The 22,056-nt window shown below is 38.5% G+C and overlaps 1 protein-coding gene across 11 annotated transcripts in view; it reads left to right on the plus strand.

The window, feature by feature from the left end:
- The window catches only part of chd9 (chromodomain helicase DNA binding protein 9), a 257,884-nt gene that overhangs the window by 207,683 nt on the left and 28,145 nt on the right, over positions 1-22,056 (plus strand). For 9 of the 11 annotated variants that reach the window (XM_072547352.1, XM_072547351.1, XM_072547350.1 and 6 more), the window contains 9 exons: positions 230-359; positions 7,835-7,892; positions 8,082-8,118; positions 8,230-8,437; positions 10,895-11,103; positions 11,946-12,851; positions 17,005-17,165; positions 17,359-17,631; positions 19,753-20,169. In XM_072547352.1, coding sequence (XP_072403453.1) covers positions 230-359; positions 7,835-7,892; positions 8,082-8,118; positions 8,230-8,437; positions 10,895-11,103; positions 11,946-12,851; positions 17,005-17,165; positions 17,359-17,631; positions 19,753-20,169 — 2,399 coding nt within the window. The remainder of the gene's footprint in view (positions 1-229; positions 360-7,834; positions 7,893-8,081; positions 8,119-8,229; positions 8,438-10,894; positions 11,104-11,945; positions 12,852-17,004; positions 17,166-17,358; positions 17,632-19,752; positions 20,170-22,056) is intronic. The other 2 variants (XM_072547356.1, XM_072547360.1) reach the window with 1 other exon arrangement.

The raw sequence follows: 22,056 nt of genomic DNA on the forward strand, positions 1-22,056 counted from the left end.
AAGGAAAACCAAAAAAAAAATCAATATTGGGCAATGCATTTTTCATATAACACAATGTCAACTTGGAGAATTGGCTAGAGGTTATAAAGTTGAAAACAAAATTATTTCCGTCCTATAACAGTGAACATTTGCAGTTTTGAAACAGGATTAATGCATATATTGATGATGCAATATTGTTATTATTTATATTATTATTCCCTGATGAATCTTTTTTTCATATAATTCACAGGTTATGAAAAGTATAATACAATGAGAAATGACCCTGCACTCTGTTTCTTAGAAAGAGTTGGCAAACCTGATGAGAAAGCCATTGCAGCAGAGCAGAGGGGAAATGATACTTTTGCAGACGGTGCAGAGGGGTATGGTTATTCTCAGTCAACATGGTGAAATGTTTAAAATTATTTTAAAACATTACTTCTCTCTCTCTCTCTCTCCCCCCCTTAATCTCAGGATGCCTTGTTTTAAAATTCACCTGCTTCCGTTGAATGAGTATAATTAGCTCTTGTATGCATGATTTAATGGACTGACATTATGAAGGAAGGTATTCCATGTTTGTGGGGAAATGGTAAATTTTGCTTAACCCTTTGAATCATATCTAATGTTGACTGATCATGGAGTGAAATTAACTGTGCTGGTGAATTAATAACACATGTACAATGTTCTGCCTGGATAATGAAGAACAGTAATGAGTGACCTATGAGCGAGTGAGAAAATATGGGGTTACAATCTGTGTCACGGAATCACAGAATTAAGCACAACAAGAGGCCATTTGGCCCATTGTGTCTGCATGGCCTCTCCAGATGAGAATTCATTGTCATTTTCTTATCATCTCCATGTAACCCCGCACATTCTTCCTTATCAAGGAACAGGCTATCTCCCTTTTGAATGTCTTGACTTAATCTCTATTCAATACACTTTCAGGCAGTCCATTTCCAAACCCCAACCAGTTGCTGTGTGAGGGAACTTTCTCTCATCACTTTTTTGCTTCTTTTGTCAATTACTTTAAATCTGTACCTTCTTTTCTTGACCCTTTCAAAAGTGGGAATAGTTCCCAGAAGTCTGCAACACAGTAGGAGGCCATTCAGCCAATTGTGCTCATGTCACCTTTCCCATCTATGCGCTCCATCCTCTTCTCCGACCTATCACCATCACCCTCACCTTCATCTATCTATTATGTTCTCAGCTACCTTCCCCCCCACCCCCAACCCCCTGCCATTTATCTCTCAGCCCCCAGCCCACAGGCCTCATTCATGATGAAGGGCTTATGTTGGAAACATAAGTTCTCCTGCTCCTCAGATGCTGCCTGATTTGAGATTTTCCAGCACCACACTCATGACTTGCATACCCTTACACATTATCTTTGTCCAGATAATTGTCCAATGCCCAAGTAAATGCCATTATTGAACCTGACTCCAACATGCTTCCAGACAATGCATTTCACATCCTAATTGCTGGTTGTGTAAGAAAAGTTTTTTTCCCATATCACCCAGTCTTCTTTTACGAATTACTTTAAATCAATGCCCTCTCTTTCTTTCTTTAAAAAAGTGAATGGTTTGCCTCTTACCTGCTCTGGCCAGACTGCACATGATTTTGGATAACCAGTCAGCCTTCTCCTCTTCTAGGAAAAACTCCTAACGACTCTTCTAAAGTGCCTTCATAACTGAAGTTTGTCATCCCTCATGCCATTCTTGTAAACCTCTTGTACCCCTTCCCCACCCCTCCAGTGTCTACGTATCCTTTCTCAAGATTTTTCCTGAGTTATTCCTCCTCTTCTATTTCTTGATTTATTACTGATGTTATTTGTAATTTCTGTAGTGAAGACTGATGCCAAGTACTTGTTTGTTCATCTTCCATATTTTCTGTTATCAATTTTCGAGTCTCACTTTCTACAGGACCAGCACTTACTTTATTTTTATTAGAAAACATTAATAAAATAACTATTAGTATTTGTTTTTAATATTCATGCATAGTTTTCTCTCATACATTAATTTTTCTCTCCTTAATTTTTTGTAAATCTTTACTTTTTTAAAAATACTGTGTCCAATCTGCTGATGTGTCACCTATTTTTGCATAATTATATGCTTTTCTTAAGTTTGGCACCATGCTTAACGTTTGTAGTTAACTATATATGGTGTGTCCATTTCTTGGAATTTTGCTGGAATGTATTGGATACATTCACTGAATATAAAGTATCCCATTAAACATCTGCCATTGCATCTACATTGACTTACTCTGTATCCTAACTTGCTGATTCACTTTAGTCAGCTCTGCTTTCATGCTCTTATAATTCCTCTTGTTAAATGTTTAAAAAGATATTGGAACCACTTCCCCCTTCCTCAAACTGAATGCGACATTCAGTGACATTATGGTTGCTGCTACCTAGACGTGCTTTTACCAAAAGATCAGTCATTAATCCTGTGTCATTATACAGTGTTAGGTCTTGTATAGTCTGTTCTCTGGTCTGCTCCATATTATGCTGTTGTAAGCAACTATCCCAAAAACATTTTATTAACTCTTCCTATAGGTTACCTTTGCACATTTGACTTTTCCAGTCAATATGTAGATTAAAATCTCCCATGATAATTGCCACTTCCTTTTGGCAAACTCTCATTATTTCTTCCATTTATACTGTACTATGCCACAGAGTTACATTTAGGGATCTGTACATAAATGATGCCTTACTTTCATCAGTTCTCCTCCACCAAAACTGTCTTGATGCCTTGGTTTCCTGAACATAGGTCATTCTTCTCTATTGTGCTAATAGCGCAATTTAAATAACAGAATTGCACCTCCAACTTGTCGTGGTTTCCTGCTTTTTTCCTAAATCACTTCAAGATTCAGGTTCCTTTCCATGTCATCCTGCAGCCAAGGCCCTGTAATGGCTAACAGATCATATATATTAATTTCAACTTGCTCCCTCAGTTCATGTGTTTCATTTCAAATGTTATGTGCATTCAGAATCAAGAGTGTGGTGCTGGAAAAGCACAGCAGGTCAAGCAGCACCCGAGGAGCAGGTGAATCGACATTTCGGGCATGATGTTCCTGATGAAGGGCTCAAGCCCAAAACGTTGATTCTCCTGCTCCTCAGATGCTGCCTGGCCTGCTGTGCTTTTCTAGAACCACACTCTTGACTCTGATCTCCAGCATCTTCAGTCCTCATTTTCTCCTAGTTATATGCATTCAGATTCAAGAGCTTTAGTTTTATCCTTTTGCTCTTATTATAAATTCTGTGCTTATCTTTTGGGGTTTACTTATAGATTTGTACTCTATCTCTTTCTGTAATGGTCTGTTTAGCATTTCCCATTTTAAGATTTTTCTTTTTGGTCTTAACTCTACTCCTTAATTTATCATATGTTTGTACATTTAATCCCTTGACCCACTGTTAAATTCAAAATTCTCTCTCCTTTTCCAATTGCACAGTTTGTAAAAACATCAGCTTCAGCACAGTTTAGTTGGAAGTTGTCCTATTGGTACAGGTCCCACTTTCCCAGTACCATACTTTCCATGACCTGGGATACACTTCTCCCACAACAATCTTTGAGTTATACAGTCATCTCTCTCATCTGATTTTCATTCTGTCTGTTTGCAACTGGTTTAGGTTGTAATCCAGAAATTATGACCTTTTGAGGTTCTATTTCTTAATTTGCTATCTAGCTCCCATGCCGACTATGCAGAGCCGCCTTCTTTGACTGCCTATGACAGAAGCTGTCTACTGGAATACAATGACTGGATCCTACCCCCTCTCATTGCACGTTCCCCTCTAACCCTAAGCAGGTATCCTGAACCCTTTGTACCAGGCAGTCAATATTGCTAACTGGATTATCAATCTTTGCTGTAGAAAATAATACTCCAGCTGAGACCCAACTAGTGCAAATTGAGCGTTACCTCCCAGCTCATGTACACCATGCCACTGTTTATAAAATCTAAGGTCTGTATGCTTGACTACTTCTGCTCTCACCATATTCTATAGATTTGAATGACTTTTGCACATATGCATCAAGTGCTTCTGCTTTTGTACCCCCTTTAGATTTGTATCCTTTGTTTTGTCTCTCCATGTTCTTCCTCCCAAATTAATCACCTCACATTTCTCCACCTTGAACTTCATCTGCGTATATTCTTGAAGTTCCACACAATCCTCACTGTTTACAATGCTTCCAAAGTTTATATCTTCATCACATTTTAAGATTGTGCTTTGTACCCCCACCTTTATGTACTTAATGTACATCAGGAAGGGCAACACTGACCCCTGAGGTACTGCACTACAAATCTGAAAGCCTGAAAAGCATTCAGTGACCACTACTGTCTGGTTCCTGTCACTCAGCAAATTCTGCTTCCATGTTGCTACCATCTTTTTCATTCCATAAGCTATGACCTTGCCCATGCTTCTGTTGTGTAGCATTGTCTCAGATACTTTCCAGAAATCCATATACACAACATCAACAACATTGTTCTCTGTCAACTCTGTCTTGTTACCTCTTCAAAAATGTTCAGATTAGTTAAATTTAATTATCCCTTAGGAAGTCCATGCTGATTTGCCTCAGAATAATCCACATTTGTTCCTGTGGCTATTAATTCTGTTATGAGTTATTGTTTCTAGAAATTTCCCAAGTAGAAAAATTAAACTTTAATATTAAATTTAAACTTGGGTTTTACAACCTTTTTTGAATAAGGGTGCAACATTTGCAATTCTCCAGTCCTCTGACACTCCCGGAGTTGAAGGAAGACTGGAAATATAGGGCCAGTACATCTACAGTTTCCACACTATTATTCTTTCTTTAATATCCTTTTCTATAGTTGCCTTAAAACTTATGATGCAATGAGTGCTCTCCCCTAAATATTTTACTCACCTGATCGAAGTGTCCACCCCATTCTCAATAACCAGATCCAGTAGTTTCTCCTCAATAGATTAGAAACGTACTGCAGAAAACTTTGCTGAACACATACTATGAGCCCTTGCTCCTTCCTTTCTTTTACTTCCCTGCAATTCCAGGCAATTTATAGATAATTTGGACGGTACCGTGGCTCAGTAGTTAGCATTGCTGCCTCATAGCACCAAGCACTCGGTTTTGATTCGTGCCTCAGGTGACTGTCTGTGTGGAGTTTGCACATTCTCCCAGTGTCTGCATGAGTTACCTCCGGGTGCTCGGTTTCATCCCACAATCCAAAGATGTCCAGGTCAGGTGAATTGGCCATGCTAAATTGCCCGTAGTGTTACGTGCATTAGTCGTGGGTAAATATAGGGTAGGGGTCGACGATGCTCTCCACCGCATCTCCTCCACTTCCCACACCGCCGCCCTTGAACCCCGCCCCTCCAATCGCCACCAAGACAGAACCCCACTGGTCCTCACCTTCCACCCCACCAACCTCCGGATACATCGTATCATCCTCCGTCATTTCCGTCACCTCCAGACAGACCCCACCACCAGGGGTATATTTCCACTCTCCACCCCTATCAGCATTCAGGAGAGACCACTCCCTCCGCGACTCCCTTGTCAGGTCCACACCCCCCCACCAACCCAACCTCCATTCCCGGCACCTTCCCTTGCAACCGTAAGAAGTGCAAAACTTGCGCCCGCACCTCCTCCCCCTTTTTCCCTCTTCCCCCCCCACCTCCGTCCACGGCTCCAATGGATCCTTCTATATCCGTCGTAAATTCAGCTGCACCTCCACACACATCATTTCCTGTATCTGCTGCACCCAATGTGGTCTCCTCTTCATTGGAGAGACAGGCCGCCTACTTGTGGAACGTTTCAGGGAACACCTCTGGGACACCCGCACCAACCAACCCAACCGTCCTTTGGCTGAACACTTTAGCTCCCCGTCACACTCTGCCAATGACATTCAGGTCCTTGGCCTCCTCCATCACCAGACCCTAGCCACACGAAGCCTGTAGGAAGAGCACCTCATCTTCCGCCTAGGAACCCTCCAACCACATAGGATGAAGGTAAATTTCTCCAGCTTCCTCATTTCCCCTCCCCGCACCTTTATCACATCCCAACCCTCGGATTCAGCACCGCCCTCTTGACCGGCAATCTTCTTCCTGACCTCTCCGCCCCCACCCCCTCTCCGACCTATCACTCTCACCCTCACCTCCTTCCACCTATCGTATTCCTAGCGCCCCCTCCCCCCAAACCTTTTATCTCAGCCTGCTTGGCACACCAGCCTCATTCCTGAAGAAGGGCTTATGCCCGAAACATCGATTCTCCTGCTCCTCGGATGCTGCCTGGCCTGCTGTGTTTGTCCCGCACCACATTTTTCAACTCTGGTACTCCAGCATCTGCAGTCCTCACTTTCTCCCAGGGGACTGGGTCTGGATAGGTTACTCATCAGAAGATCAGTGTAGATTTGTTGGGCCGAGTGTCTGTTTCCATACTGTAGGGAATCTAATCTAATTTAGGGCCCTTGTAATTATGCTATCATCTTGGCAACTCTGTAATATCTTGTAAACTCTGTAATATCCTGATCCTTTCCATTAGTTGGTGACCGATGGACTGCATAAGCAATATAATTATACCTTTCTTGTTCCTTAACTCTAACCAAATCAGTTATTCCCTCGGCCCCTCTGAAACATCCTCTTTCTCTAGCACTGCAATATTTGCCATGATTGATCCCATTTATTCCAATCTCTCTAAACACTTATATCCCTAAGACAGGTATCTGTAATAGCTATACATTATATTTTCACTCAGCAATCTGCACTTACAAGCCACTTATCCAATTTACAGTTGTTATTTATTTACTCTCGCTGCACAAAAGTAAACAGTTGCCCTGATTTAGACTTTTATGACTTTTGCCTTTTTTCTGACTCCACCTATTTACAAACTATTCCCTATTCTAGTGCTGTCTATCTCTCCCAGTATTTTATACGCCATGATATTCTTCTCTAACTTAGACTCTTGATGCTCACTCTCCTCTCAAGTTAATTTAAATCCTTTCCAATGGCACTACCAAAATACCCTGCAAGTAATTCAGTCCTGTTTCTGTTCAAGTGCAAGCTGCCAACTTGGGCAGGTCCTATCTTCCTCAGTGTCAATCCCAATGTCCCAAGAAATGAAAACATTCCCTCCTGTGCCATATTTCCATGCACGCTTTGATCTGGCATGTTCTCTTTCTATATTCACTTGCACGTGACACTGGGTGGAATCAGGAGATTATTACTTTTGAGGGTCTGTTTGTTAAATCCAATTAAGCTCCCTAAATTCTGACAGCAGCACCATATCCCCCTTCTAAGTCATAGAGATATACAGCACGGAAACAGACCCTTTAATTGAATTCATCCATGCCAACCTGATATCCTAAATAAATATAGTCCCATTTTTCAGTGTTTGGTTCATATCCCTCTAAACTCTTCTGATTCAAATACCTATTCAGATGCCTTTTAAATGTTGTAATTATTATTCTGGCAGCTCATTTCATACACACACCACCCTCTAGGTGGAAAAGGTTGTCTCTTAAATCTTTCTCCTCTCCCCTTAAACCTATGCCTGCTAGTTTTGGACTCCCCTACATCAGGGAAAAAACTTTGTCTGTTTACCCTATCCATGTCCCACATGATTTTATCAACCTTTATGAGGTCACCCCTCAATAGTAGCCTAACTAGTGTCCTGTACAGCCTATATTTATGCCATTGATTGTGGGTCCAGACAGTTTGTTCACCCCTCCCCTCTATGCATTGTAACTGTTCACTGGCATTCTTGATGCAGAGAGCACCACAGAGGCAATTAGAAAATAGTTTTTGACAAGTTTAACTTGTTTTTCAAGTATGTGGTAGAGAAAAGTAAAAAAAGTTATTAATTGATAATCGTATCCTAATTACTTTCTGGTATTCCAACAGGGATGGTGAAGATCCAGAATATAAACCAACTCAGCCATTATTCAAGGATGAAATGGAGGTGAGCAATTTTATTTAATTCTATATATCATAAATGATACTTTGTTTTCCTGAGCAAAATCAATTTTTAATGTAATTATAATCTAAAAATTAGTTTGGCACAGATCAATAAAATCTGTGTTACGGATCTTGTTCTATTTATTAAGTTGATAAACTAGCTCAAAACTTTTCTGAAACCTTTCTTTTTTAGGATGCTGCATCTTCTCCAGGAGATCTAATAATTACAGGTGAGAATGAAGATTTGAAATGGTTTCTTTTAATTGCAACTAGATTTGAAGATGTAGATCATCTAAAGAATTACATTTTGCTTAAAGATGAAATATTCCTCTTCATCTTAGATTGCCCTCTGGGAGAAGGTGATCTACTCTATTGGCCAACTGCATCAGCTTTAACAACGCGCCTGCGTCGACTTGTAACTGCTTATCAGCGTAGTAACAAGAGAGAGCAGGTTAAACTGGAAGCCCAAACTAAAGGAGATAGAAGAAGGCGACTTTGTGCTGACACTGTAAAAGCCAAGGAGGCTGCTAAAATCGAGAAGCAACAAAGGTAATGATTGAGCTACCAAATTAGTAGCATTCTCTCAAGTATTGTTTTTTGTTTAAATGTCTCCTTTATTTCAAACTACAAAATCGACGTTCTTTAAAACAAAGTGATTTTTCTCACTGAGCTCATTTACCACTTCAGTGACAATAATGTTAAGGATTCCTGTTCTGGAAAGTTGGAATGCTCAATAATGAGCAAAAAAATCTTCAATAAAGATTTTTCTGTACAAACTTTGAAAAAAATCTGCAAGCTTGTTCAGAAATTGATTAATTTATCGCTTACATTGAAACCTACGCAATGTCAATATCTTTTTGCCATGTCTTTTTAAACCGTCAGGATCTAGTACTCTTCCTGCTGTCTTCAATGTTTATAAAGGTTGGTGCCGCAACTATGTATCAGTTTGTTTCGTGGTACTACATCAGTAAGTTTGCTTCCCTTAGATATTCACTTGTAAGTACCAACTCTGAGCCCCAGAGTATGAAGTTCAGCAAACTAAAGCTATCCGGCAAATCCCAAAATTGAACCATGACCATAACAGGGCCCACTCTTCAGGATTTGCACTCTTAAGAGCTGGCTTTATTGTAACCTGTAATTAAGATGGCAGTTGTTCAGACATCCTAGCTTGGAGAAAAAGTTTGTTAAAATCCTGGATGATGGCCTGGTTGTATTTGAGCCTGTGGCAAGATGTCCAATACCTTTCCTGTAACCAGCAGCCGTAAAGCAAGAATGCATTATTGTTAATCAACCCTTCAGTCTCTCATTTGCAATGTTTGAGGAAGCCACCACAGTCATACCTATAGACATCAATACTGAGTTTCTTTCAGGATGCCCTTCAAGCTCTACAAGCTGTATGCCTCCATAGAGGCATTAATCAGAGTTTCTGTTTGATGATGATTGTCCACACACAAGGAAGACATTCAAACTAGCAAATTCTTGAGTGGTGCCAAAAATACTTCACTCCAAATCAGTGTTTCCCATTCCCATTCCCATTCCCATTCAGGCACCACCATGTGTACCCTGTGAAGCACGAGACATGATCATTGATACCACCAGTGTCAAGATTATAGAAAATTATTCATTACTTGGTCACTAGGAATGCCTTTACAGTAAAGATGTCAATGTATGTATTGAGAATTCATGCTTATGATATACTCCATAATCATGTCTGTAAACAGCACGACACTAAGCTGATGATTAAAATCATACTCACTAGACCACGTAGATCTGCAATACCGACATCAAAACATTTCTACCAAAGCTACCTGAGGTTTACTATGTATTCGATGCCAAATAAAACTACAAACAGCAAGATCTTTCATACTGGCCTCCCGAAAATTCAACTCAAGTGGGCAGGCTGTATATCCCACACTGAATATAGAATTCCCAAACAAATCCTCTTTCTGGAGCTTTCTCAAGGCAAACATAATAAAAGTGGTTAGTACAAACAATGTAAGGACAAACCTCTGCATCGCAGGCCTTTTTTTTGTGAAAACTGCAGCTGAGTGGCACTGAAATTTGGACCTGTGTAGTTAGAGGACCATCTGTGCGAAATTTTCAACATCCCCTATGCCCAGACAAAGGCGCAGAGCTAATGCAGTTATAAATGTTTCCCCAAGTATCAACATGTATGGACATTTGTGTGGATTTCTACATCAGACTCTTCAATCACAAGAGGACCCACAGACGTTGGTGAAGTTATTTGGGGCTTTGACATGCACAAGTAGTAAGGAATTTAATACCATAAGTAAGTTAGGCAATCTCTCATATTGATTATGGCTATTTCCCTATAACAAACAGATGGACAAGTTGGACAGAAGGGTCTATTTCTGTGCTGTACATCTCTATGACTATGACTGTAAGATCGTAGTTTAGTCCTCCAAGCATTCTGTCCTTCAAAGTCAGCAGTGTAATGAGAGAATTTCAGTATGTGTGTGGAAAACCCATTAGGTTGGAGAGTTGCTTTGAAAACACAGTGAGATTTTCTCTCAAGTTGGTCTGTACGATTCTCTGATGTTTGAACATAATGAATTTCTCAACTTAGCCATTGTTGGAAATTGACAACAAAAATTCAGATACTCTCCAGTTATTTCACCATTGGTATTCAGGAGTGAAAACCCTGCCTAGAGAAGATATCCTAGGGCAGTTAGGGCCCCTAGAGGTACAACTGTTAACTTTACTGGGCAAAAGTTGTCTGTGACTTTAGTTTGCATAAGGCATCCAGAACCAAGATTTATAAGATTAATGAGCATGCATTTTTATTGTGGTGTTCGAGAGTCAGTCTTAAAATTCAGCAGTTTGCTTGATTTAAGTTTCCCTTTCTATAGTAAAAGACAAAAAATGTTACATTTTTGTTTTAGTGCAAAAACGCGATTGCAGAGATAACTGGTTCATTGGCGTAAAGTACTTTGATAAACTGAGGATGCATCCTATCAAGCAACTAATCCAGCATTTTTCTACTAGGTGGACTAGGCGAGAAGAGGCTGATTTTTACAGGGTCGTGTCTACTTTTGGTGTCGTTTATGATCCAGACAAGCAAAAATTTGATTGGACTAAATTCCGAGCTATTGCCAGGTTGAATAAAAAGACAGATGAGAGTCTACAGAAATACCTTTATGCTTTCATCGCTATGTGTCGAAGAGTTTGCCGTTTACCACCCAAAGAGAAAGAAGGTACAGATAACTGAGTTACTGCATAGCTATACTTATTAAAGATAGAGAATGTCGTTTTTGAGTTTCCTGATCATATGACCATGGCACTTTCTTTCTAGCAGTCTCAATGACCAGTAATAATTATGCAATTATTCTGACTGTGCTATGTTTAATGGGGGCTTAGTTAACACATGCTATTAACATTGGGCTAGGTAGATGTTGAGGTTTGGAGAATTTTCTATTTATGGGAAAGAGAGTAACCTGCACAATATCAGTTAAACATCTGTATATGCTGAACTGACACAAGCAAGTCGTTAGCTAGTGCTGAGAGTTCTTTCTCATTAATCCTTGCCATTTGAAACTAGCTTTCAATTTGGAATATTTCTGAAGAAAAGATCTTGCATCATTACTATTACATTGAGCCTCATATTATGGAACGTCATCAATTGTACTGTGGTGATTATTGAATCATTGCAATAGGATAGCAAGACATACCTAGTAGCAACAATAAATGCAAACCTCTGAATCTGCAGAGAAATTAATTTAAAAAGTACAGTCTTTTTTCAATTAATAAATCAACATAGCATAAAATGAGAAGCCAGGGCAAGGCATAATTCAAAAACCACATGCAAGCTAGCTCACAAAAGCAGCTCACGACTTCCTTCTCAAGAGCAACTAGTGACGGGCAATAAATGCTAGCCCAGTCAGTGACATCCATATTCCCTGAACAGTTGAAATAAACTGCACAGTACAATATTTGCTATATAAACTCAAATTGTTGAATTTGTTTATGCTTGGTATTAAGTACGGGAATTCAAAGTAAAATTAACTTGCAGAGAATCTTTTTCATTTTTCCACTCTAGAGCTTCTTGATCCACCCATTTTCATACAGCCTATTACGGAGGAGCGTGCTTCCAGGACATTATATAGGATTGAGCTTCTCCGTAAAGTGCGGGAACAAGTACTTCGACATCCTCAGCTTGATGAACGGTTACAGTTGTGCCAACCAGGCCCAGATCTGCCAGAGTGGTGGGAGAGTGGAAAGCATGATAAGGAATTGCTCACTGGAGCAGCCAAACATGGTGTCAGCAAGACTGATTATCACATTTTCTGTGATTCAGAGCTTTCCTTTATGATGGCTCAAAGAAACTTCAGCCAGAACAAAGTTACACAATCTAGGAGTTCCACACCACTCTTGCACCCTCAGTATCCATCTTCAGCCTCACCTCTTAATTTACCAGCTAAGCTGCAAGATAAAAAAAGTCAACCTGAGACTGAAACCGCAAAGTGCGAAAGAACAATAGTTGTAAAAAAGGAACAGTCATCTGATGATGAAGATACAATGCGCGCTGAGGTTAAAAATAAAGTGAAATCAGAACACTGGAATTCTATGGGTGGTTTTCAGCTACAAAACCGATTAGAAAAGAAGACTGGCATTAAACTGGACCCAGATCCAGATGGATGTATGGTTGCAGCAAGGACTCAACCCCTTACACCAAACTCTGTACACAACAAACGGAAAGCGAACAGAGGACGTTCTGATTCGAGTTCCGATTCAGACTCTGATTCAGACAATTCTTCTTCTTCTTCTTCACCGTCGTCGTCATCATCGTCGTCATCATCACAATCCTCATCTTCCTCCTCCTCTTCGTCGTCGTCATCCTCTTCGTCCTCATCATCCTCTTCATCTTCCTCCTCCTCCTCTTCTTCATCGTCCTCTTCTGATGATAGTGATAGTGACAGTGATGATAAGCAAACCACGGCAGGTTGTAAGTGACTCAAATTGAAACTCTCTGCTCTGTCAGGCATTGACCTAAATGACAAAAGTGTCTTTAAAATGCAGCTAGAAAACTGTTGTCATCAGAGTAAAGATTTCAGTAGTCGTTCAGAACTATTATCTAGATGTGGTGTAAGTTTAAAATTGAAGCAATTGCAATTATATAACAATTTGCTAAAATAATGGATACCATGCATTCAACAAGCTGAGCTTTGAATAGAAATTCAGATATGTACATGATATGAGCAATATACATGGTGCAGTCTCTATTAGTTAAGCTTATATATTGTCCTTATTTTGAGCAACAATATAATTGCTGCCTGAGATCCTTGCCATATTGAGGTGTTGAAGCAGAAGTGAATCATGCAGGAAATTATGGATAATTTTGTCTGCAGCTGCAGCCAAAAATGGTTTTCATTCTGACAAGAAAATATTGCTGTTGGATTTTTAAATAGTAATGCAATATTTGAGACCACAGTATGAGTAGAAAGTGGGATAAGGCCCTGGAAAGCAGAATTCAGAGAGCTAGGCAGGTGATTTAAAAAAAAGCATGTCTGTACCACATGCCAGTGAGTTTAGAAATAAGAGGTTTGAAAGAGTGAGCATGAAAGAACAGATTTCTGCTTCTGTGGGACTCGCTCTGAAGCAGATTGGACCTATATAAGGAAGATGGGTTGCACTTTAAAAGGACTGGGCTAATATCCTTAATATCCTTGTAGGGAGATTTGCAAGTTGGGGGGGTGGGGTGGGTGGAGTTTTAACTAGTTAGTCAGAGGGGATTCTGATAAGTGAAATATGGAACTGATTATGGGAGGAAGAAAAGCAGTAATTGCAAGTGTAGAGGAGCAGAAACGAATCCTAGAAGCAATTGTCAATAAACACAACAGTGGTATATTTAAGGCAGAATTAAAAGCACTCTATCTGAATACACGCAAAATTTGCAACAAGCTAGGTGAATTAATCGGACATGTTGAAATAAACCAGTGCAATTTCATTGCTGTTCCAGAAATGTGGTTACAAACCTGGGAATTGAATATTAAAGGATATTTGATATTGAGGAAGGACAGGCAAAAAGGAAAAAGTGGCAAGGTAGATATGGGATAGGATCAGAACATCAAGGACAGAGGATATCTGACAAGAACACAGAATGTAAAATCTGAAACAAACATCAAGAATATCAGAAAAAGTCAAGTTTCAAGTCAGGTAAGACTGTTCTTGAGAACAGTTCTGAAGAAGGGTCATACCTGACTTAGTGTTGACTCTGTTTCTGTCTCCACAGATACTGCCAGACCTGTTGAATTTCTTCAGTGTTTGTTTCAGGCTTCCAGCATCAGCAATATTTTGCTTTTGTTGTTAGGATGTAGAATCTATTTGGGTGGAGCTAAGACAAGAAACAATAATTGTTGGTGAGAGTTGTATTGATAGGATACGCGATCAAATAGCAGTATTAATGCAGGACATTTATGAATCACAAAATAAGGGGTGCAGTAATAATGGGTGAGTTAAATTTATAAATAGACTAATTAAGTCTAATGACAGCAGTGGAAGAAGAATTTTCCGGAATGTGTTCACAATGATTTTCTGAAGCAATACACTGAGGAAACAACTAGGACACAATGTGTTACATCTAGTAGTATTCAGTGAGAAAGAGCTAATTAATAATCTTGTAAAAAAAATGACTACAGTGTAACGGAATTTTCAATTAAGTTTCAAAAAGGTATATTTTAATCTGAAATTCCAGAACTTAAATCGAAACAAGGGTGCTTTACAAGGTTTGTGGAAAAAGATGGCTGTGATGGATTGAGAAAATACATTAAAAGGTTTGGTAGGCAAGCAGTGGCTAAGTGTTTAAAAATATGCTTGCTTTGCAAAAGCATGCATTACTTTAAAGCAAAAGTACTCACTGGGAAAACAAAAGCACCATAGATAACAAGGGTAGTTAAAAATTGTATTAGCTCAAAAGAAGAATCGTATAAAGTTGTCAGATAAAAGTCTGTGAATTCAGAGAATTCAGCAAAGGTGAACTAACAAATTGATCATGAGAATAAAATGTGACTAAATTACTAAGAAATATAAAAACTGATTGTAAAAGCTTCTATAGATATGTAAAAAGGAAAAGATTAGCAAAGACAACCATGGTTCCATTATAGGGGTAAAAACAAGAGAATTTATAATGGAACATAGAGAAAAGGCAGAGAGCTATCAAAGTACTTTGTTTTCATGGGGGAGGGGATACAAGAAGTCTCCCTGAAATAATTGACATCCAAGGGCTTGGTGAGAGTATGGAACTGAAAGAAATTAGTAAGTAAAAAAGTAGTATTAATGAAATTTAATAGGACTGAAAGTTAAATACCCAGGATCCTTTTGTTCTGCACCATAGTGTTGTAAGAGATGACAGTAGAGATGGTGGATGCATTGGTGATCATCTTTCAAAAATATTTTGATTCTGCAATAGTGCCTGCAGATTGAAAGGCTGTAAATATAACTTCACTCTTTAGAGTTACCACAAGTCTCAGTACTTGAGGCCCCAACTGTTATATCAATGTCTGTTTCAATCATGGGACCAGTTATTGCCAAGTTTGCAGATGGTACAAAACCTGGTGAGAATGGGATTTGTGAGAATGCAGAGTTTTCAGGAGGAATTGTATAGACTGAGTGAGACAGAAAGAACATGTCAGATGCTTAAATCAAAGGAAGAATCTTATAAAGTTGTCAGATAAAAGTAAATGAATTCGGAGAATTCAGCAAAGGTGAACTAACAAATTGATCATGAGAATAAAATGTGACTAAATTACTAAGAAATATAAAAACTGATTGTAAAAGCTTCTGTAGATAGTAAAAAGGAAAAGATTAGCAAAGACAACCTGCTGCACTTTTATAGCAACACATTTTTCAGCTCTGATCTCCAGCATCTGCAGTCCTCACTTTCTCCTAGAATATAATGTAGATAAGGGTGAGGTTATTCTTTTTGGTAAGAGGAACTGAGCTGCATTTCTTAACTGGTGAGAGATTAGAAAGTGCAATGTCCAAAAGGACCAAGATGCCTTTGTTCAAAAGTCACCTGAAAGCTAGGAATTTGGAAGGCAAATGTTATATTGACCTTTTTACCAGTAGAGCAGTTGAGTACTGGAGCTAAGATACCTTGCTTTTATTATCTGGGATAGTTACAAAGATTGCACCTGGAGAATTGTGTGCATATCTGGCACCTTAACTAAAGGAAGGTATACTTGCCAAAGAGGGACTGAAGTGGAAGTTCACCAAACTGATGCCTAGCATTGTAGAATTTCTTCTAATGAAGCGAGATTGGATTTATATTCTCTGGAATCCAGAAAAATTGGAGGTAATTTTATAGAAAACTACAAAGCTTGTTTAGATGCAAGAAAAGGCTGTTTTCCTCTAGAAACTAGGAGGCACAAGTAAAGGTCAAGCCGTTTAGAATTATCATGAGGAGCTGCTTCAGTCAAAGTGTGGGTATGTTTGGAATTTTTTATCTTAAAGACCTGTGGAAGCTGTCATTTAATAAATTTAAGTCAGATTGATGGATTTCTTGTTACTAATGACATCAAAGGGGTATAAGAGAGTGCAGAAATATGGCATTAGTGTAGATGATCAGCCATGGCCTAGATGATCAGAACAGGCCCAAATGGTTGAATAACCACTCCTGATTCTATGTTCCTGTTTTAAGATATCAAGTGTCATTATCAGTTATCTAAAGTACCAGTGGTCTAATGTTTTTCTTTGCCAACAAAGCAATTCTGTGTCAGACTGGGACATTTCACTGCTGACACCTACAAGATCAATGCCGCTGTAACACACAAGCATATAAGCATCCAGTTGAGCATGAAAAACAGGTTTTCTATTGTGCCACATCTGACACCTTAGCTTCCTAAAGCTGAAAATTGCAGTATTTAAATCCTATTTATGCCAAATTAAAGTTGAACAGAGCTCAAACATCTTTCTTTTGGATTGGATAAAGGTCAGATTGATTTGAATATAAATATTATCACTGCAATTAAGTTGCATATTTTCTACTTCGTTTGCATAATTAAGTTGGTCTGTAAGTGTGAATTAAGAACTGTGATTTGCGACCTTTAGTGCTATATTGAAATAATAGTTTAATAAAATCATTTGCATTTCTTTTGAAGGCAAATCCCCACAGCACTTGAAAACCTACGATGAAGACAGTGTAGCATCTCTTAGCATCACACATGATGAGACACAAGACAGCTTTCTGCCAGATAGTGGAAAGCCTGACGGTCCCTTCCTCCAAGAAAGGCATAGGTTTGCTGCCTCCTGCTGGCCCAAGGTATGAACTGAAATCAACAACTTCAGTTTGGATCATTTAAGTCATTACCAGTTTGCACAGAGTGCAATGCTGTAAATTTCATATTCTTTAGTTTCTAAATTGATGGGCTAAACATTTTCCAGGAGGAAATAATTTTAGAGTATTGAAATGAATTTGCAAGAAATTTCTAAAAGCTCATTTCTTTTTAATGTAGGATCGTGTCATGATCAACAGAATTGATAGTATATGCCATGCAGTGTTGAAAGGAAATTGGATTCCATCAAGAAGAAGTTATGATTACAATGCTGTGACCTCTTCTTACACAACAAAACTGCTGGATAGCCCTTCTGCCATGGGAAATTTCAGTGATTCTGCTACTGTAACATTGGGAAGCCAGGGTGCTAAAGAAGATAATTCTCTCTTGTCGCAGTTCACAAAGGTGAAGAAGCATGTGCGAGAAAAGGAGTTTACAGTGAAAATCAATGACGTATGTTCTTTTTTATTACTGTTAGATCTGATTCTAATTGCAGATCTTTGCAGTGTGCAGCATGCTACTGCGCATCTGGCTGCGAGCAGCGTTTTCACTCTGAACTACTTCCTTCGCACACTTTATATACATTACTCCTTTGTGCTTTATAACCATTGTTAATTTTAATATATGTTTATTTAGATGTGAGCTGTATTTGTAATGCGCAGCATTTTGAAATCTTTATTTCTGCTTTACCCTTTGCAATTCTGAAGGCTTTCCTAGCAACATTGCTTACCTAATGCTTTGCATTTTGTGGTTTATTGCTGTTTGTAGGCCTTTGAACCTCCTGGATTCTTATTAAATATTAAACAATTTATGGTTTTGATTGAAGGTTGATGGCACAGCATGATATGTTGTAGTAAATGCAGAAAGAGCTTTTTTGGTTTTAATTCTCTGCTTTTTAAGGCAAATAGTCTGCTTTTGTTTTCTACTTGAAGTAAATTAGCATGATTGGCTTTATGCCTTGTGTCACAATTAGCAGTAAATATTGGGCTATCTGACACAGTGCTGAGCTGACAACTTCAACATGTAATCCGATATTAACATTTGTTGTGTGCAGTCACATTGATAATTATTTTAATATTATAATACCGGAACAGATAAGTGCATCTGAGAAGGTTTTTATGAGGCTCTCTAGCTTTAAAACTCTTCAATGGATTTTCACAGTACAACTACATTTATTTCCTCTGGGATTGATGGAAGTCTTGAACAATAACCTTTTATCTCAGTTGCAATTTTGTTTTTATTAAAATTCTCCACTCTAGGTTTTTTTAGTAAAACCACTCCCCTGATCTTTGTGATAACTTAGCAGTTGAGTGTAAAGTAACTATATGACATTGTAAATAAATATAAATTCCTCAAACTTTGTTTATTAAGTTTACAAAAAATGTAAGTTACTTTGATTTGATTTATCAGATTTGAAAACTTTGCATGTGTTTGTTAGCATGAGGTGGTGAGCTGAATAATTTATCATTTTCCTTTTGTTTTTAGCTTTGCTCCAGGAGTAGGATTGGACAGAACACTTTATTGTGTAATCTACCTCTAAATGGCCCATTCTCAGCATTGTCTGCATGCTTTCTCATAGCAATCGCAAAGTTAGCAGACTGATAGTTAAAATGATCTATTCAAATAACTGTCAGTCAGTCAGCTTTTCTTGCCCCTATCTCGTTTCTTAATCGCTCATGCTTTTTTTTCTGGATTGTTTTCATTAGTATCCAAACAATTAATGTTTTTTTTAAAATTTCTGTAAGTTTGGCAACCCTTTCCATTGGGATTAATCTATTTAAGATGTAATGGCGTGAAACAGTTATGCATATGGTGAAACTACATGACATATTATTTCCCATAAGATGTGTCCTCAATATCAAGCAATCAAAAACATAGTTTTTCACCTACTGCAAGCAAGAATTGGTCTGGGTTTGTCTCACTCCCTGTTATGGGTCACTTGCAGAGTTGTCCTTTATGTCTGTTCCCCAATGTTATATAGAAGCTAAAGGAGCATTCCTTTTTTAAAATTCTGAAAAGGCACATCAAGAGTTCAATTGTCTCAATATGTAAGTATTCATTAGTTTAAAAAAGATTGTCCCCTCAGCCTATAATGGGTTAATCATAAATCGTGATGTATTAATTCATCATGTTATTATAGCTTATTTTTCATAGGTCAGCCAATTGTGCACTCTGTCTGAACTCAGACGTGAAGAATGGTGATTAGGTTGATATACCAGATTTTGACAAAGGACAACGTTGTCAAAGAAAAACTAATTGTGTGAATCTCAAATAATGACTAATTGATACAAACTTTTACTTAACCTATAACAGGTTGCTAATTACAACTGGGCATTTTAAACATGCAACACAGTTGCAATTCTCCTCTGAAACTTAAAATGCCTAAATGTTTGTAGGATATGTCTGTGTGTGCACATTTGGAAATATATTTGAGTGATTGTGTTTATATTTTAAGCCAAATACAGTTAAAGTATGTCCTCCAACCACCAAATTTTGACAAATAAAGTTTCAGCAGGAAAGGTAGGTTGGACACCTATCAGATAATTTTTCTGATATTAAAATTTGTTTTAATAGGAAGGTGGATTGAAGTTAACTTTTCAGAAACAAAGGCTCAGTCAGAAAAGAGGACTTGAGGCTGAAGAAGGAACTTCGGATCAGCAGCAATACATGGCACGGTTGCATGATTTGTACTCTGCTTCTGACAGCAGCCAGGAATTGGCTGTGGACCTTTCCAAATCTTTACGGGGAGCTGGGAGCTCCAACTCTTTGCCGCCGTCGGTATTATTCAATTCCAGTTTGCCTGGCAACACCTCCACAGTGATCTCAGATCCCAAATCAGCAATAGCAGGTACTTCACAACAGATCTCAAGACACTGTACTAATGGGGTCCTATTGGATGGCCAGCCAATTGTTAAAAAGAGAAGAGGACGGAAAAAAAATGTGGAGGGAATGGACATCCTCTTCATGAACCGAAGCAAATCAGTACAGCCTGTAAGTTTTCATGTGTTTTGCAACATTATGATCGAGTTATTTGTAGGAATAATGTCTGTCAAGAAGATTCACTGTGAAATCAAAAGATGTAAAAGTTATTTTTTCTTGCATAATCTCATTTACCTATATTGCCTCGTTAGCTCTGCCTTCTTTCAGGCAATATCTTGGTATTGGATTTCTATATGATGTAACTGATGTTTGCACTCATTCTAACAAGTGTCATGCTTTGCCAAGCAGGATAGATCCCGTTCATTATTTTTGCCCTGTTATAAAATGTTACATTGTTCAAAGCAGCTATGTTCAGTTCATTACATCAAAACACTAAAATATTTCCTTGCTACTTCAGTGGTACATTTGCTTCTGATGAGCGATTAAAGCAGAGACCAACGTTCACAGATACTCTTTTAGGTGATTAATTAATGCTCTGAGCATTTTTAGTCCAATTATTTTATTGGACTCACAAGAATTATGAATTCATAATTATGAAATAGCTGTACATTTTTGTGGATATGGATGCTGAGGAAATTGCAGAGTTGTTGTAGATGAGTGTTTTGAATGCCTTTCACAGTAAAAGAAGAGGGAGGAAAGGTGTTACAGTGTTAATGTCACTGGACTAATAATCCAGAGACCCCTAGGAAATGGGTTCAAATCCCACTGCAATAGCTGGTTAAATTTTAAATTCAATTGATTATCAGCATATGGAATTGAAACATTGCCTCAGAATTGAAGAATTATGAATGTATTGCATTATTTTGAGAAGCCACTTCTAATGGTTTCTGTGTTGGGCAGGAAATTATATTTCTAGATCCACAATGTAACATTTCCTCTTAACCCTGAAATGGCCAGCCAAGCCACTCTCATCAAAAGTGCTTAGGACAATAAATGCTGGCTTGTCAGTGATATGTAATCTCATGAAAGAATACCAGTAGTCTATGGGCTCTTGAAAACAAGTCCGGGGAAGCGAGAATAGATTTAATGCCTTTTTTTAAAAAGATATGGGTTAAATCAAATAAGACTGGCATATATCTATAACTGATGCTTTCTACCTCAAGCCATTAAAACAAGCAGTGACAAAATTATAAACATTGATGTAATGATTGTCATAAATTTCATGGATTCACTAACTGCAGAGAACAATGGAAGTAAGGGTTGCAATGAGCCAAGTAGGCCATCTTAGTCTCAAGGCAAGACTTGTTCTTAACATTTGAAATTCATTGTGAATTCAAGCACTGGTATAGCATTTAGCAACTTGGGAAGGTAGGCTTTTTGTTTGCCCTCAGTTTTTAATTTTGAGGCTAGAATATTAGCTAGTCAAAATCAAAAGTCATACCATTATACATTTGAATGAAAGGCAGCACAAGGTTCAACAAGCAAGACAATTAACAAACATATCCTGGAAAAGCTTTGTTATTTCCAAGTATTATAACAAATTTGTAGCAGAATGCCCATGCATCCCATTTGACCCTTTTTCATTCAAATCCATCAAAAAATCCTTCTGTTACTTTAAGGATTCTCAGACCACTTGCACCCTGACATAGTCACCAGAGAATGCTGGCGTAACATGGCAGGTCTGGTGTCATCTTTTAGAGAGAGAAACAACATTAATGTATGACTGCTCTTCAGAACCCTGAATATAGTTATTGTAATTTGTATGCCCCTTGAACTACAGCACCAGAGGGAGAATGAATGGACATGGGGGAGGGAGGACATGCTACTCAGAGAGATTGGGAGAAAACCTCTCAGCAGGAGACTGTATCCATCTAGGTTTTGCAAGGAAAAATCAGCTGTGGAAAATGTGTGTAAGACACCTCCACTTTACCAGAGAGATATTCACTGAAATCTGCCAACTCCTACTGTCCGAATTATAGGCAGTGAGCAGGGTAAGGA

This window comes from Chiloscyllium punctatum, chromosome 26 (genome assembly GCF_047496795.1).
Source record: "Chiloscyllium punctatum isolate Juve2018m chromosome 26, sChiPun1.3, whole genome shotgun sequence".
Taxonomy (NCBI): Eukaryota; Metazoa; Chordata; class Chondrichthyes; order Orectolobiformes; family Hemiscylliidae; genus Chiloscyllium; species Chiloscyllium punctatum.